This window comes from Leptopilina boulardi, unplaced genomic scaffold (genome assembly GCF_019393585.1).
Source record: "Leptopilina boulardi isolate dan_hultmark-lab unplaced genomic scaffold, ZJU_Lbou_2.1 LbouV2_44, whole genome shotgun sequence".
Classification (NCBI taxonomy): domain Eukaryota; kingdom Metazoa; phylum Arthropoda; class Insecta; order Hymenoptera; family Figitidae; genus Leptopilina; species Leptopilina boulardi.
Window position 1 is genome coordinate 1,630,572 of NW_026137988.1, and position 16,996 is coordinate 1,647,567.

General features: G+C 23.1%; 1 protein-coding gene across 3 annotated transcripts; it reads right to left on the bottom strand.

Moving 5' to 3' along the window:
* Window positions 1-1,614: 1,614 nt before the first annotated feature.
* On the bottom strand, window positions 1,615-16,030 carry LOC127289507 (girdin-like). Of its 3 annotated transcripts, none has more exons than XM_051317476.1 (20): window positions 15,627-16,030; window positions 15,093-15,245; window positions 14,663-14,753; window positions 13,995-14,110; window positions 12,794-12,973; window positions 12,491-12,562; window positions 12,216-12,263; window positions 11,683-11,823; window positions 11,409-11,576; window positions 8,272-8,602; window positions 7,345-7,487; window positions 5,825-5,969; window positions 5,259-5,628; window positions 4,599-5,124; window positions 4,167-4,349; window positions 3,768-3,926; window positions 3,426-3,624; window positions 3,069-3,213; window positions 2,150-2,203; window positions 1,615-1,937 (listed from the first exon to the last, which is right to left on the bottom strand). In XM_051317476.1, exons 1-20 carry the CDS (start codon window positions 15,825-15,827, stop codon window positions 1,859-1,861), a joined length of 3,504 nt encoding a protein of 1,167 aa, XP_051173433.1. In that variant the 5' UTR covers window positions 15,828-16,030; the 3' UTR covers window positions 1,615-1,858. The 3 variants fall into 3 exon arrangements, with proteins under 3 accessions (XP_051173433.1, XP_051173431.1, XP_051173432.1); XM_051317474.1 differs by having other exon boundaries at window positions 13,995-14,116; XM_051317475.1 differs by having other exon boundaries at window positions 2,150-2,219; window positions 13,995-14,116.
* Between the last annotated feature and the right edge of the window lie 966 nt (window positions 16,031-16,996).

Sequence of the window (16,996 nt, forward strand, 5' to 3'; positions counted from 1 at the left end):
TTTGAAAAAACTCATTTTTTCGATATTTTGAAAATATCACTAAACATATTTTTTAAGAAAATTGATAATAGTAAGGTTATTAAAGTTTTAAATCATTTAAATTAACATAAATGAAAAGTCCCTAGGTGCTGAATTCCTTGCAACAAATAAAATCCACAAATAAACCTGAAAAACCGTGTAAAATGTGTTAAAAAGTCAGTTTTTTGAAAATTACTCTCTTCCATTGCATTTTAACCAGTTAAAGACCTATACGTAAATTAAAGCTTATAAAATTTTCTGTAAATTAAAAAAAAATTGATCGAATAATAATCTTTAAAACTGTGCAGAGTGCGAAAAATTTCCAAACAAAAAATAATAATTTCAGATTTTGTGAAATAACTAGTTTCCAGTAAATCTAAAAATACTTCTACTTTGAAACAATTAAAGTTGACATAATTTTGAGGAAATCAAAAAAAAATAGCCTTCCAGCTTAATTAGAACCGAAGTTATGACCGTCTGAAAATTACTCTCTTTCGTTTTATTAATTTTTATTTCTATAAGATCAACTATTTTAAATAAAAAATATGTATGTGACAAGATTCCCATTTTAAAATTATATCCATCTTCTTTTTTATATTTTTGACTGCCAATGATCAATGAATATAACATCATAATAGCAAGAATATTAAAAAAGAAATGTTAGAGAAGTAAAACGAAAGAGAGTAATTTTCAGACGGTCATAACTTCGGTTCTAATTAAGCTGGAAGGCTATATTTTTTTTTGATTTCCTCAAAATTATGTCAACATTAATTGTTTCAAAGTAGAAGTATTTTTAGATTTACTGGAAACTAGTTATTTCACAAAACCTGAAATTATTATTTTTTGTTTGGAAATTTTTCGCACTCTGCAGGTCATAACTCCAACAGTTTTAAAGATTATTCGATCAATTTTTTTTTAATTTACAGAAAATTTTATAAGCTTTAATTTACGTATAGGTCTTTAACTGGTTAAAATGCAATGGAATTTAATGTTAATTTAAATGATTTAAAACTTTAATAACCTTACTATTATCCATTTTCTTAAAAAATATGTTTAGTGATATTTTCAAAATATCGAAAAAATGAGTTTTTTCAAAAAGGGCCCAAGCGATTTTTTCTTTTTTGAGCTCAAAGTTATCAGGAGACACCCTAGAAAAGAAATCAGGAAGAAATTTTGATACGCAAGCACTTTTAGGTTGAACTTTATTCAGACCCACCGTGAACAATAATAAAAACTTAAAATCACCAAAGAAAAAGAAAAATTTTTAATTTTAAATCCAAAAAATTTTGTTAAATTCAAATTTTATAAAAAGCAGGGATTAAAAAAAATTCATATTCAAATAACTAACAACTATAATTATTTATTTATCTATCTAAATTTTCAATTTCAAAAGATTTAGTTTTGTTGTATATTAAAAATCATAATTATTTTTCGTGAAAAAATTTTTGAAATACCAAAAAAAAAAATTTTTTTTGTATGCATGATGGAAAACATTTTGTTCTTGTATAGGTAAGTATAATTAAAAAATCAAATTGTTTAAAAAAAATAAATTTTAATTTATTACAAAAATGTAAATATTATGTACATATTTCCCCTGATTATTTATAGATGTGTGCAATAATTTTTAATATTTTTCTATTTCGCATTTTAACATACAGAGGATGTGTAAATGTTTATAAAAAAAAAGAATACAACTTTTTTCAAAATGTTTAGATAAAAATATATAGGCAACCACTTTTTTCAATGCATAAAATGTATTCTCTTATTAAACACAAACATTGCGAATTTCTTTTTCATGTGTTAGTAATGTAGTATTGATGAAATTTCTCTCAGTAGCTTTTCATTGAAAAAAAAACAAATTATTTACGTCGCATATTTTTACTACATAAATGAATAAAATTCGTACTTCTATTGTCATTCTGAAATAAAATTATAATTATTTTTTTTAGGAATTTAAAAATATTTTCATGCAAAAAATATGTAATAATAATAATTTTATATATTTTCAATTATTATAAAATTAAATTATAATTACAATAATTATATTAAACAATTTACATCAGTTATAAATTATCAAAAAATTTAAGTAGGTACAATAATTTAAATAATAAATTTTACTCAAAATACTCACACATTCATCACCAGAGAATGCTTTTCTATCCAATAAAATTTTTTTTCTCCCTGACTGATAATATAAAGATCTGCATAGTATTTAAACAATTTTGATAAAAGTGTTTTTTTAGGGGCACATGAATATCCCATAAAATTCATCAGTTAAAGTTTGTTATTTTAAAAAATTTCATTTTGTAAAATTTATTTAGCCGAATTTTCATTTCATTGAACTAGCATTTGACTGAATTTTTTAAAAAGAATGTTTAACAGAATTTGTAGGTCACCGAATTTTAATTTAACAGATTTTCTCTTTAAATATTTTTTTATTTAAAAGAATTCTGTTCAAATTTCAATGTAGCACAATTCTCATATTCAACAAACTTTTAAGTGAGTTCGAATTTTGATTTGTTCGAATTTTTATTCACACTAATAATAATTTCACAGAATTCTTGATATGCCGATTTTACATTTGACCGAAATTACAATTGACCGACAGAAAGATATGTCGGCAAAAATTAAAAAAATTGTCCAATCACAATTTCCATGACAATTTTATATTCATTAATTTTAAAAATTGTGCCGAAATCTTTTTTATTAGTTGTTTGTTTGGTCAATTTCAATTTCGATCAAAAAAAATCGTAGTTTTAAGAATTCTATCAAATAATAAATCGTTAAAATAAAGATTCTCAGAAATTAAAATTTTGTTAATTAAGGTTAATTCGGATTAATTTAAATTCGATTCAACAAAAATTCTACCTATCGAATTCTGTCAAATAAAAATTCTAACTACTAAATTTCATTAGATATTCATACTTATTTTGAAATCTGTTAAGTATAATAATTAATTATATTATTGATTAATTAGTCGAATTTTATAGAATTTATTTTAAAAAATATAATAAATAGATAAATAAAAAAAATGTGACTTATTTACAAACCTATTTTTTATATAATTTTGCTCGACTAAAGATTGATAAAATTTCGCTTCTTTACTAATTCCATCGTCATAAGTTTGTGACAAATGCTTTTGAAGTCTTGCAGATTTGCATCTCTCCTGATCAAGTTTTAATTCCAGTTCTTCAACTATTTGACAAAAAATAGTAAAAATTTTCATTTAATAAATTTTGAACAATACTATTTTATGTAGAAACAACATTCTTTTAATTTGATTATGAAAAGACAAACACTACTTAGGAATAGTACTTAGAAAGAGAAATTAATACTACGTATTAATGAATTATTTTCAATTATTTTTTTCTAACTTATATTGAATATTTCTCTAATTAATAATAAACCTTTGATTTTATTCTGATTTTTCAATTTTAAAATATGTTTTTCCAATTCCATCACTTTATCAATTAGTTCTTGTTTTTCGCTTAAATGTTCCTGAAGACTTTTATTTTGTTTATTGCTGAAAATTTTCGATAATTCCTCAACTGGCAAGAGGGAAGCAATTCGCTGACACAACATTTTTAATTCTTCAATATTGAGAGACTAGAGCCGAAAAAAGATTACTCATAAATTTTGATTAATGAAATGTAAAAATTGTAAAATTATAATTTGAAGTAATGGGAAATTATTAATTTTTTAATGTTCATAATGAATAAATATTGATTTATATATTTTTTAAGAAATACCTCGAGCCAATTTTCTGTACCAAAAGATAATCCATCATTATTCCACTTATTAAAATTATCTTCCAGCTTTTGTATTTTTTGGTCGTGATAATTTTTTAAATTTTTTATTTCTTCGACTTTCTTTTTTGTTACAGTTATCAGCATTTGTTTATGTTTTTCCTTTTTAAAAACATATTAAAAACATTTAACATTAAGTAAATGATGAATTTTTTATTGTCTAAGTATTTGTCTATATTTTTTAAATATACGTATAAATAATTTGTATATTAAAAATTTTTTTTTTAATTTTTTAATTTACAACATTTTTAGTGTTCATTTGCTAATTTTTTAAAAATATTCCAATATACCCATAAATGCGGAAAAAAATTTCTCTAGGCTTTAATAATTTTTTACAATTACCTCTAATGTTTGAATTTCTACATTCTTTTCATTTAATTGACACTTTAATTTTTCAATTTCACCTTCTCTTTGTCGATTTTCATTCTCCAAGTGGTTTTTCGTTTTCTCGCTTAAACAATCAATCGAAGGTGAATTATTTTCTTCTGTTATATCTTTTGAGACGATTGACTCAATTTTTCTTTCCTTTTTGAAAATACAATAAAATTAAATCATTTTTCAATTTCACATTGATAACTTATTCTAAATTAATTGAAACTTTTTTAAATAAATTTTTGAATTAAAAGAAGAATTTTGTATTTAATAAAGAAAACTTTGGTTTAAAAAAAAAATTGAAAAAAAGAATAAAATAAATAATTTATTTACACAAAAGTTAATGATATTGTGCCTCAAACAATCAATTTTATTAATAAAAAGTTTTAATAATTAATTTACCTTTTCTTGAAGAATTTGATTTTCATAATTTTCTCTGAAGCGATCAACATTTTTCATCATTTTATTCGAACGTTCAATGTCAATTGTGACTTTATTTTCAATTTTTTCTGCTGTAATAATTTTTTTGAATTGTTCTTTCAAAATATCAATGCAACACGTGAGATTTTTATTTTCCTCAATTATATTTTGCATTTTTTCTTCATTTAAAATGTCCACTTTTTTTTGTAATTCTTTCAATGTTTTACTACTTGTGTATTTTAATTTTTCTTCAATAACCATGACATTTTTCTCGAATCTTTCTACCTTTTCAGCAAGATCAGAATTCTCATCTCTTAAATTTCCAATTAAACTATCTTTCAATTCAATTTCTTTTTCAATTTTTTCAAATAAATGTTCAATTCTTTCTTTCTCGTTTTGTAAATTTTCAAACTTAATTCTTTCATCTTCAATTATTTGTTGTGCTTCTAATTGTTGTGATTCTAAATCTTTCTCCAGTATTTCATTCTTCACTTGCAAAGATTTCAATCTAAATTTTAAGAAATAAAATTTTTATTTAATTCAGTAGACGAAAATAAAAGTATAATGAAAAATATTATAGACTGAAATGTGTCCAGAACCTTATTAATTTTTTAATTAAAAATTATCAAAAATCTTTTTAACCTTAACTGCAATTCTTGTATTTTTTGTTTAGAATTTTGAATCCGCACTAAATCTTCATTTCTAAATTCAATTTCTTTTTGAGCTTTTTCATAATTTTTGAGTAGAATATTTTTATCATCATGCAATTTTTGAGCTTGCAGTTGTAAAGTCCTATATTCTTCATTTAAATCAAATAAATTTAATTTATAGGAGTGAATTTCCTCTTTCATTTTATTTTTTTCATCAAGATTGAATTTTTCTTTCTCATACAAATCTTCGCTGCGTCGAATATTTTCATTATTTAATTTCGTCAATTTTTTTATTTCCAAATTCTTTATTTCTATTTCGCTCTTCAATTCTTGAATTGTTTTCAATTTTTCCATATCCACATCTGATTTATTGTTAATTAGTTAGTTATTTATTTATTTAGAAAGGTAATTTATGTTTATACATAGTTTAAATAAATTAATTATAATTAAATTTTTTTATTATTCTTGTTATTAATATTATTACTATTAATTTACTAAATTAAATTAATTAAATTTTTTTAAAAAATTCAAAATAAATATTAGAAACTTTTAATTTACTTTTGAACGTTTCGGCAAGTTTACGAATTTTGAGAATAGAATAGGTCACGTGACTTTCGAGAGCTGAATCTATTTTTTCATCAAACGAGCAATTCCACATTTCTATCGTTGATTCCTGATCAGTCACTTGTGATTCTATATGATCCTTGAATATTTCAAAAATAAATAATTGTTTCATTATTTATTGAAATACTAGCTTTCGGCGGTGTTCTAAAATCTAGTGGTGCGCCACCGAAAGTATTTCGTATCAACAGTATTTTTTAACAAAACCTTCTATATATTCGAATTTTTAAAAAATTTGAAATCAACAAAAAAATTCAAACATAAATATACTGAAAAACTAATATTATTTCTTTGAAATATTTTATTTTAAATCAATAATTTTTACATTGCTCAAAATTAAAAATTTCATAGCTCTCGAGTACCAACAGTATTTAGCCAATTTAATTGAAATTTTAAGTTCTTAAAAACTTTTCAAGGACATTGTTTCCAAGATGCACCACGTGGAGGTAACCACCCAAGTACGAAAATCTATACGGCCCAATACTGGCCCAGTATTGTCAAAGTTAAAAAATAATAATTATTAATTAATTAACTATTGGTGCCAATATTGGTTCAGTATTGTGACGGAATTCGGACAAATTATGACAAATTGCACTGAAAAAAGGGTTTGGTATTGACAACCAAACGTTTGGTTGGTATATGAAGAAACCAAATTTTTTTTATTGAATCAACAAAATTTTGGTTGTCCCAATCAAACTTTAGTTAGGACAACAAAAATCCTTTTTTTCTAATTTTGGTTGTGTCAAACAAATTTTTATTGAGACAATTAAAGTTTTGTCGATTCAACAAAAAAATTTTGGTTGCTTAAATACCAACCAAACGTTTGGTTGTCAATACCAAACCCTTTTTTCAGTGTGGAGTTACCGAAAATCGGTGCCAATATTGGATCAGTAATGGGACGAATTGATCGCCAGTACTGGTCCAGTAACGTTTGCCGTATTTCGGCAGACATTACTGGAACAATGTTGGGCCGTATTGGCAGTCTTGGCATTTTTCACTTGGGCAATAATGCATCACAAAATTTTTTTTTTTAATTTTATTATTTTTATTTTATTTTCTTATAATGTTTATTTTAAACTGAGACTTTTTTATTTTTCAAATGCAAATAAACATACATACAGACATTTTTTTTCTTTGTAATTTTCGGATTTTTTAGTGTATAAGAAGAAAAACTATAGAAAAAATTTTGAATTCTGAGCAATGTACAGACAAAAGTCTGATTTTATATATATATAGATAGATAGATAGATTGATAGATAGATTTAATAATATTTTATTATTCAATAATTTTTTGCAATTAATAGAATGAAGAATATTTAAAAATTTTAAATCAATTGCTATTTTTATAATTTAAATAAAAAATTACATTAGACTTTCTTAAAAATTTAATAAATCAATTAAACAAATTTTTAACTAAAATAAAAAAAATTTAATAGATAATAAAACAAACGAAATACTTGACTATTTTCTGAATTGTTAGCAAGTTTATTCAATAAGCATTTATCATCATTCAAGTTTTGAATTTCAATTTCACTTTCTTTTGGTGTTTCTTCAAATTCTATGGAACTTTCATAATTTACATAAGTCCCCGCATCACAAACTGATAAATTATATATTTATTACAAAAACAATTTATTTGAAAATATGGTCAGAATTTCTCAAACGGATCACCTAAAATTCAGAAATTTTTTTTTTGTCTCATTTTTTTTCTCAACGGTTTCTTACACAAAATTGTGTGGGGAATTCAAAAAAAAAAAAAATTAATTTTCTGTAGGACGTCAAGAACACTATTTTTTAATACCATTTTATAAATAAATAATATAAAAATCTATTAAATATGAAATTTTTTCAAAATAAAAATTATATTTAGAAACTACATTTTAAGACGAGAAAAACCCTTTTTTTTAATTGGTGAACAGGAAGTCGACGAAAAAATTTTTTAAAATAAGACTGCAAAAAATTTCAATTGTTTATAACTTTAACAAAAAATTTTTTTTTGACCTAAAAATTTCAGGGACTTATTTTTACCATGTAAGGAGTCAAAAGAAATGATTTTTGATTAAAAAAAAAAAATTTTGAATTTTAGGTGATCCGTTTGAGAAATTCTGACCCAATATTGTAATTTTAATTTTTCATAAATATTCATAAATATTTGTTTATAAAACAAAATAAAATAATAAGAAATATAATTAAAAGGAATAAAAATTAGTTTCTGTGTATAATTTATAAAACCAAAATTTTAATAATTAAACTAAGTAAACATTTTATGAAAATATGTAAAAAAAATAATTTAAAAATGATGAAAAATTCAATTCATTTTTTAAAAAATGTTTTTTTTACTAAAACTAACATATAATATTTGAAATAAATCATTTTGAAATTACCCGCACAAACGGTTTCATTTTTCTTCTCACTTTTAACTTCGTCCAATTGTTTTTGTAATTCTTTACGATCAGTTTCAAGAAATTTAATAAGAAGATGTACATTACTAACAGTTGCTTTTGTTTGTAAAATAATATTGTCATTTTGACAATTATCAAGATTCATTTCGCCTTTATCGATAAATTCAATTTCACTTAAACTTGTTTGAAGCATAACGAAAATATCACCAATTTCTTGTTCAACGTTTAAAATTTTCTTTTCACATTTTGAAATAACTCTATTTTTCTCATCAATTTCGTATTCAAGAGCCTTTAACACTTCCATGGTTTTCGCCTTGTAAAAAATTAAAACGAGAAATTAATAAAATACTTTAAGAAAATAAAATAAAAAATCAATTATTTTTTAATACAATAGAGCCTCGATTATTGAGCGTTCCTTGATTATTGAGACATCGAGTTAACATCGAGTAATTAAATTATTTTTTAACAGATTTTTTTTTATTTCTTTTATATACGGAACAAGATTCCTAAACAAAACAAAAAATATATATAAAAAATAAATAAAAAATTACATTATTTTTATGATATTGAGTTTTCTCTGCATCTAATTTGGAACAAGTTTCCTACTGAAAACAATGTTTTCATTTCCATAATTTTTGGAAATAGGACAAGATCCTAAATTAATCACTCTTTTCAGGATACAACAAATCATCGGATGAAAATTCATCAAGTCGAAGTTCATCATATTCTCGAAATTCGAGACACAGAAATAGACGATCACAAAGTCGTCGTAAGGATTTTTCACGCAGTCCCTCTCCAAATCATTCTGAATACAGATCTCGCAGTCGGACAACATATGATAAAAGTAATAAAAGGAATTCGAAGCGTTATTCTCGATACCACTCCTCGAGTCGATCTACAAGTAGATCTTATAGAGGTTCTCAAAATTATAGAAGCCGTTCTCGTTCTCCTCCAATATTAGAACTAGTCACACCTCCAGAAGGAAAAAAGAATCCCTTAAAAGAGAAGGATCCTTCAGAACAGAAAACTGAAGAATCTCCAGAAACTTTGGATCCAACATTTTTACAAGCTTTAGGAAAACGGTTAGTTTCTGATAATCAGAAAGGAACACCAATCCATAACGACATTGTGATTCGCTGGACTGATATTTTGAAAAAAGGATTGCCTAAAGAAGAAATAAAAGAAATATTTCAAAAGTATCCAATTCCTGAAAACTGTAATCTGTTTGAACCACCAAAACTCAACGCTGAAATAAAAAATTCACTTCTGGAACCTTTATTTAAAAGGGACGAAAAAATTAAAGAAAAACAGAAAAAGGTGTCAGTGTGTTTGGACGCGTCGGGTGATTTATTGACAAAATTATCAAAAAAAGAGCAAATAGATCAATTATCGCTTATTTCAACCCTAAGTGATATTACGCGACTTTTAGTGGATCTTCAGCGAGATGAAACATTGACAAGGCGTTTAATCATTATCTCTAATTTAAATCCATCCATGAAAGAAATCTTAAATGATACTAAACATTAAAAAATGATAAATTATTGGAAAAATCATCAAAAGATTTGAAAAATACAAAAAAGACCCAATTAACATCATTCGCATCAAAAAACTCGAAAGGCCCTCCTCGTTAAACACCATATCGTCAGATGGGGATGAAGGGCCAAGTGAAACCAACAAATCAGCAGAAGCCATCCAGTTATCGGAAACCGAACTATCTACCAGTCAGGAATCACGCAACAAGTTCTTCTTACAAGAAACGTCGTTAAATTCTTCGGTAGGTATTTTCGCCCATATGGAAAGAAATTTTTACTGATAAAGTTGTCCTAAAGTGGCTTCAGGGTTATGTCATTCCGTTTAATATTTCTCCCAATCAGGTTAGTCAACCTGAAGAACAAAAGCCGTTTGCTCAATTGTCTAAAATACATTTGGACAATTGGAGTGTTTGTTCAATTGTCCAATGCATTATGCCCAATCATCCGCATTATTTCTCGTGTCTAAAAAGCTGCTAAAATAATATATGAAAAACTATTGAAACATTGAAAAAACGGTAGAAAATGCATAATTCTTGATATATACAGAAAAAGAAAGTATAAAAATACCTTGATCGAGGAATAGAAAAGAGTTTTCCGAAAAATCACTTTTTAACTGACAGTATACTGCTGTACTTGACATTTTATGGGTAAAGAAGAGAAGATTATGATAATGAGTGACACTTCATTATCGACTCTCAATATTTGTCGAATGGTAAAATATAATAGTAGATTTCTTTCTGATTTTTTAAAAAAGGAATAATTATTGAATTAATTGAATTAAAAATTTTCTTACTTTTATATTTCATTTATTGTTATGTTTTTATTATATGTTTATATTTTTTAGTACTAATTTCAATATTTTTATTTAAAATTAATTTAATTATTTGTAATTATTTAGTACATAAGTATAATTATAATTATATATTATTATTAATTAATAATATTATATTAATATTATTTATATTATGTATTATAATACCTATATATTATAATTATACATCAAGTAGATAAGATTTTTAAAATTGTTAGAAATAAAATATATATATATATATATATATATATATATATATAAATTAATACTTGTTTCCGTACTCCTTTCAACATCTACAATAAGTGATCTAAAGGAGGAGGCGCTACGTACAATTATAATAGAACTTCACTTAGGTAAGTTCGTTTAATTATTAAATTATTTAAAGCACATTTTTAGTAAACTAAAGCACTTTTTCAAGGACTCTCAATTATAGAGGTTACATAGTAATTAATTTTAAAGTTAAAATATTATATCTCATTTCATAGTCTCAATAATCGAGTTCAACGAAATTATTACTAAAAAAAATGTTATTTTAGCAGATTTTGTTTAAAATTTTTAAGGGGTCTCAATAATCAAGTTACTAGTGTAATAAAGTTTTAATATTTTTTAAAAACCTGTATTTTATAGAAAAATGAATTTTCATATGAAATTTACTTGGTCATTTTTTTCGAAAGAAAATTTTTTGTCACAGTTACACTGTGTTCGAGAAATCCCAATAATCGAGGTACCAGTGTAAATAAATTAAAGGTGAAAAAACAAATTTTCATAAAATATACTTTGGATGTTTTATATTCTTCCGATGTTCTTTCCCACGATAGAAATAACTCATGATATTCTCTTTCGTTGTCACAAAGAATATCTGTTTTTTCCCTTACTTCCTTTTGCATTTCATCAATTTTTCTCTTAAAAGAATCACGATCTTTTTGCATTTGATCCAATTCTCTCTGTATGATTTTTAAAAGTTATTAAATTTTAATCATTTTTTTCTTTCTGAAATTAATTTGCTTAAGATGTCAGATTATTATTTTTTTTTAATTTACGTCAAATTACAAGTAAATTGCTTTGTATAATTTCCTCATGATTAACACGATATCGAAGTTTATTTATTTCTTCCAATTGAGCATCCGACACAACACATTGATTATTGAGAGATTCTTGCAATCTTCTTTTTTCAAGTTTATTTAGTTTCAACTTAAATGAAATTAAATTTATTAAAAAAATAGAAAAACATTTTCCTCCTTGTTTCGTGATTATATTTTTAATAAAAAAAATAATCTTTAACCCATTAATGCCCATAGCTAAAGACAAGTAGATATCGAATAAACATCCTAGCAAAAAACCCTAAAGATTATTTTTGACGTTACAAATTTTATGCAAACATTTTTTAAAAATAATTTATTATAAACGCATAAACGAGGATAAGTTTTAAAAAAATTGTTTAAAAAAAAATTTGTTCTATTAAATTTTTAACATCAAACATTATTATTAGGGATTATACTAGGATCCCGATAGTTCTTTTTCGATATTTGCTTTTCTCTGGCTATGGGCATTAATGGGTTAATATAATAAATAAAAATACATACTTTAGTTTTTAAATCTTCAACTTCGAAAGACTTTTGATCAATAACATCCTGGAAAAAATGGTTAGAACGATAATTATTGTTAATAATAACATATCAAGAAATTAGTATTTATAAATTAATAAAGAATTTCATCTTTAAAAAATAGTTTAATTTCAAATATAAATATGAAATTATAATGTTTAATTTAACAGAACGAAGTTTTAAATTATAAATTTAATGATTGATTTCCAAATTTTAAGGTTTTTGTTTTCTAAATTTAAAAAATGATAACTTACTTTCATACTTAATACAGTGATTCTCATGCCATTAATTTTCTCTTCCCTTTCTTCTAATTCAACATTTTTCGCCTAAATTAAGGCAAATAATTAATTGCAATTATTAGAATATGTAATAAAAAATATAAATTTTCCATTTTAATTTTTTTTACTATAAGTAATAATTTGTATAAATCTAAGTAAATGGAATTATTATTAAATAAATAAATAAAAGAAGAAATTTGTTACAATTAGAAAAAATCGATTTTATAAAATTAATTTTTATTAAATTTTATTTAAAAATGAAAAATTGTTTTTATTAACCTCAACTTCATTTTCAAGTGCAATTATCTTGGAATCTTTTTCAATAATAATTGATCTATTGACTTCTGTCTCATAAATTGATCTACCCGATTCACTGACGCTCTCATTTTCAAATTCCGAATTTACAGAACAAAATGACTTCTCGTCTCTTAATGTTGATTTTGACGTTGAGGAAGTAAACTGAAAATGTATTTTTGAGTCAATTATTCGATTTAAAATAAATATATGAGGCATTATTCCTTAACTGCTTGAATAAAAAAAGTGATATTATTTCATTCGTTTTTGTAACTTTGGAAAATTGTTGCTCTACATAAGAGTAATAAATCTTTAAAATATTAGCTCATTTACAAAAAATTTTAGAAAATAGTTGAAGTTGAAATTTTGACGTTTCAAGTGATACCGTTATTTTCAAATACGTAGAACTATAACAAATTTAAAAATTTTTATTTATGGGTCAGAATTTCTCAAACGGATCATCAAAAATTAAAAAATTAAATTTTCAACGTTAAATCAAAAAAGAGTTTTTTTCGACATGGAATGCAGTATAAAAGTTTTTTTTTATTCATTTTTAAAGAAAAAATTAGAAATACCAATTTAGTTACACTATTATTTAAATTTTATTGAAAACCCATTGATTTGACATTGTCATTTTTACATATACGATTGGCAAAAATCTCAGCTTTCGACTAAAAAATAAAAGAAAGAAAAAAAAGTGCCAGAGATGAGATGAAAATAAGACTTAATTTAAAAAAAATATATTTTTATCATTGAAAAGAACAGGAAAAATTCTTTAAAATTTAATTTATATAAATGAAATAAAATATTTATCAGAATAAATATTTATCATAATTATACTAATAAATGTAAACTAATCAACTTTAAAATTAAGTTTAGCATTTAATTTTTACTATTTTAAAAAATTTTGTAATTTTTTTTGCTATTTTTAAAGACATTCCATTGTTTTGAAAAACTAAAGACCTAACACAAAATTAATTAATAAAGAAAACTGTGTTGTTTTTATTTGAATATATTTTTTTATTAAAGTGACCTGATAATGGTGGCGAACCAGACCACCGAAACGTTGTCTAAATTTTAAAAAAGTGAAAGATTGTTTTTTCTTTTACCTTTACGTCTTCCAAAAAATCGAAAAACTAATTTATTAAATAATTGTGGAAAAATAAACTAAATATTAAAAACTAACATCTGTCGTTGTTTTTCCACTCTCACATACGGAGGAATCATTTTGAACAGCCGTTTGAGTAACTAGTGGTTTTACTTGAACTGACACATCTATATTATCGCTAGCGAAATCTGAAACTGCATCTGATAATTTTTTTTTTTTTTTTTTAATAACTGAGAAAAAAGTTTGACAATACTTAAGGAAGTTTATATTTAAAAATGCAGACCTCCAGAAAAAGATATTTAATTGACGTTTAAAAAATTAAAATATTATTATTAATAATACTTATCTGCTTAAATAACAGATGCCAATTTTCAAAAAAAAAATTAACAACTTACAAAATTTACTTAATTAGGTATACATTAGGTATATAATAAAAATTTTCATCATAACGTTTTTTTAAAATTTTGTAAAACTGATCCGATTTAATTGAATGATGGCTTATTTTCTTTAGAAAATATTTATCGTCACCACAGGGATTTTTATACAAGTGCACCGTTTTTTGAATATGGTTATTTGTTTAAGTGAAAATTTGTTATTTTAATTTTGTAAACGTGAATTAAATATTTTTTTCTAAAGGTATGCATTTTCGAAAATGAACGTCTTTAAAAATAATTACTGTTGTAATTTTATTTTTTTTTTTGTGAAGGGAAGAGTAAAAAAGAAAAATATTAGAATATGTATCTCACCATCATTACTCGAAAATGTATCTTTTATCATTTTCAAAAGCGATGTTTTCTTCTCTTTTTCCACTTTATTTCCGTCGTCGAATGTATTTGCCTGTAATGAATTTTTCTTTAGATAATTAATTGTCAAGAATTCCCAAGAAATATACAAGTTTTTTTTAACAATTCCTAAATAATAATTAAACTTTAAAAAAAAAATGTTGGCATATTAATGATTTTCTCCAATACTTAACCTTTATGGGACTGAGGAAAAATATAATAATTAAAATATAATTCTCAAAGTTTGAAATAAAATTTGATAAAAAGTCGAATTTTAAAATAAATTTTTAAAAATTACTAAAAACTAAATTCGGAATTCTTTTATATTAATATTACTAATAAAATTAAAATAATAATAAAAATTAATTTAATTAACAAAATTAATGAATCTTACGAATCTTTCCAGTTCTTCTTTCTGCTTGACTGTTAATTTCAAAGATTTGTAATTTTCCAGTTCCTTTTTTACTGATTCAAGTTCCTCTTGCGTTTGTGATCCCATTTTGATCAAATTATCTATCAAGACATTGAAAGGTACAACTTTTCCACTCTGCTTAAAATTGATTTAAATTTCATTAATTTTCACAAAGAAAGCTTTTTTTGTTGTATATTTCAATTTATAATATTATTAGAAACAAATAAAATGAAAATGTTTTTTCAAAAATATATACTAATTTTTATTATATAATTAATAATTATTATTAATAATAATTAAAGATTGTTTAAATTAATTAGCCTTTTCTTAACTATTCAGGTTAAAATAAATTTTAATTCATTAATTTCGGTAAATTATAATACGATTTTTTTGTTTGAATATTCATTTTTAAATTATAACCTACAATTATTTTTGTATATTTTTTTTAATAAAACAAAAATGAAAAATAAAAAAAGTATTATTTTGTACTAAAAAGGTATAATTTAAAAAACAAACATTTGGAATGTCTTCAGCCAGTTCTCGAAAATATCGTGAATTTTCCGTGGGATTTAAACTCCATGCTCTTATATCAGAACAGGAGTCATGAGTTTTTAATCGGCCCTCTGACCTTTTTCTCGGCAAAACATAATCCCCGTAACTCATTGATAATCCATTTGCGCCACTAAAAATCCGTGATCCATGATCAATATATGACATTTTTAATATTTATTTTTGTTTTTCTTTTTTAGAAAATTTTCTCAAAAATCACAAAATAATCTTATCCTTCACACTAATTTTTCGCAACGTAACTTTATCGACACATGCAATAATAATTAATAAATTTATACCGATTTTTTCATTTTTTTAAGAAAAAAAGCAAAAGTCGAAGATGTTTATTTTGCTTTCTGGTAATCTGTCAAAAATTGTTTATTCAATCCTTAGTAACCAAAAAAAAAAAACAAAAAACAATCTAAGCATTGAAAATATTTTTCTTTATCAAATTTAAAATTCAAATTGTTTTAATAAATAAATTATAAGAATTATTGTAATTAATTTAATTTGAAATAATTATTTACTAATTAACGAGATTAAAAATTAATAAATAATATTTATAAGAAAAAAAAGTAATAATAATATTAATAAATTTACATGAAAAAAATTTAATTAATTAAATTATTGTTATCGATCAGTTCATTTATTTAACGATTGCGATTAGTTTTCATAACAATGATTAATTTATAGGCTTAAATATAATTATTTTAAAAATTTAAAGTCAATAGAATAAGAGATTTTGTAGAGTAAAATATTTTTATTACATCGCCATTAAAAATAATTAGATTAAGTATTACAGAGTAGTCGATTTGAAAGATTATATTTCAGTATAAAGAAATAATAAGCTTCATGTTCGTTAAAAATTTCCAAAGATATGTTTTCGTTGAGAATATTTTTTTTTCACATCACATATAGGGAACAAAAGAATTTGAAAAATAATCAAATTCTTCGAAAAAACAAAAATTTTTGTTCCTTAAGTAATTCAATTATTTTTTAAAAATACTTAAATTGTTTCAAATCTGTTCATATTTCAAAAATAAAATTTCAAAACTTATTTGAAAAATACTTAAATTATTTTAAATCTTTTTAAAAAGTATTTAATTAATTATTTAATTCTCTATTTTTAAAAAACATTTTAAAAGGCCATTATTAATATGGGTCATATTAATTCAAAATTAATGATTTTTTTAAAATAGAAAAAAAAAATTTTCTCTCAACTTAATGGAAGATTTAAGTATTTTTCAAATTTTACAATATGTAATAAAAACAATAATTTTCATATAAAATTTAATTTCGTCAAGCGCTATTTAAGTTGATTTACAAATCACAGGAAA

What these genes read in the sequence shown, in the direction of transcription:
- LOC127289507 (XM_051317474.1), bottom strand. Translation starts at nt 15,827, where the DNA reads ATGTCATATATTGATCATGGATCACGGATTTTTAGTGGCGCAAATGGA. An exon ending in ATCAAATTCTTCAAGAAAAG is followed by an intron (nt 4,350 to 4,598) that starts GTAAATTAATTA and finishes ATTTTCAAAAAG; the next exon opens with GAAAGAAAAATTGAGTCAAT. An exon ending in GTACAGAAAATTGGCTCGAG is followed by an intron (nt 3,625 to 3,767) that starts GTATTTCTTAAA and finishes TTTCGGCTCTAG; the next exon opens with TCTCTCAATATTGAAGAATT.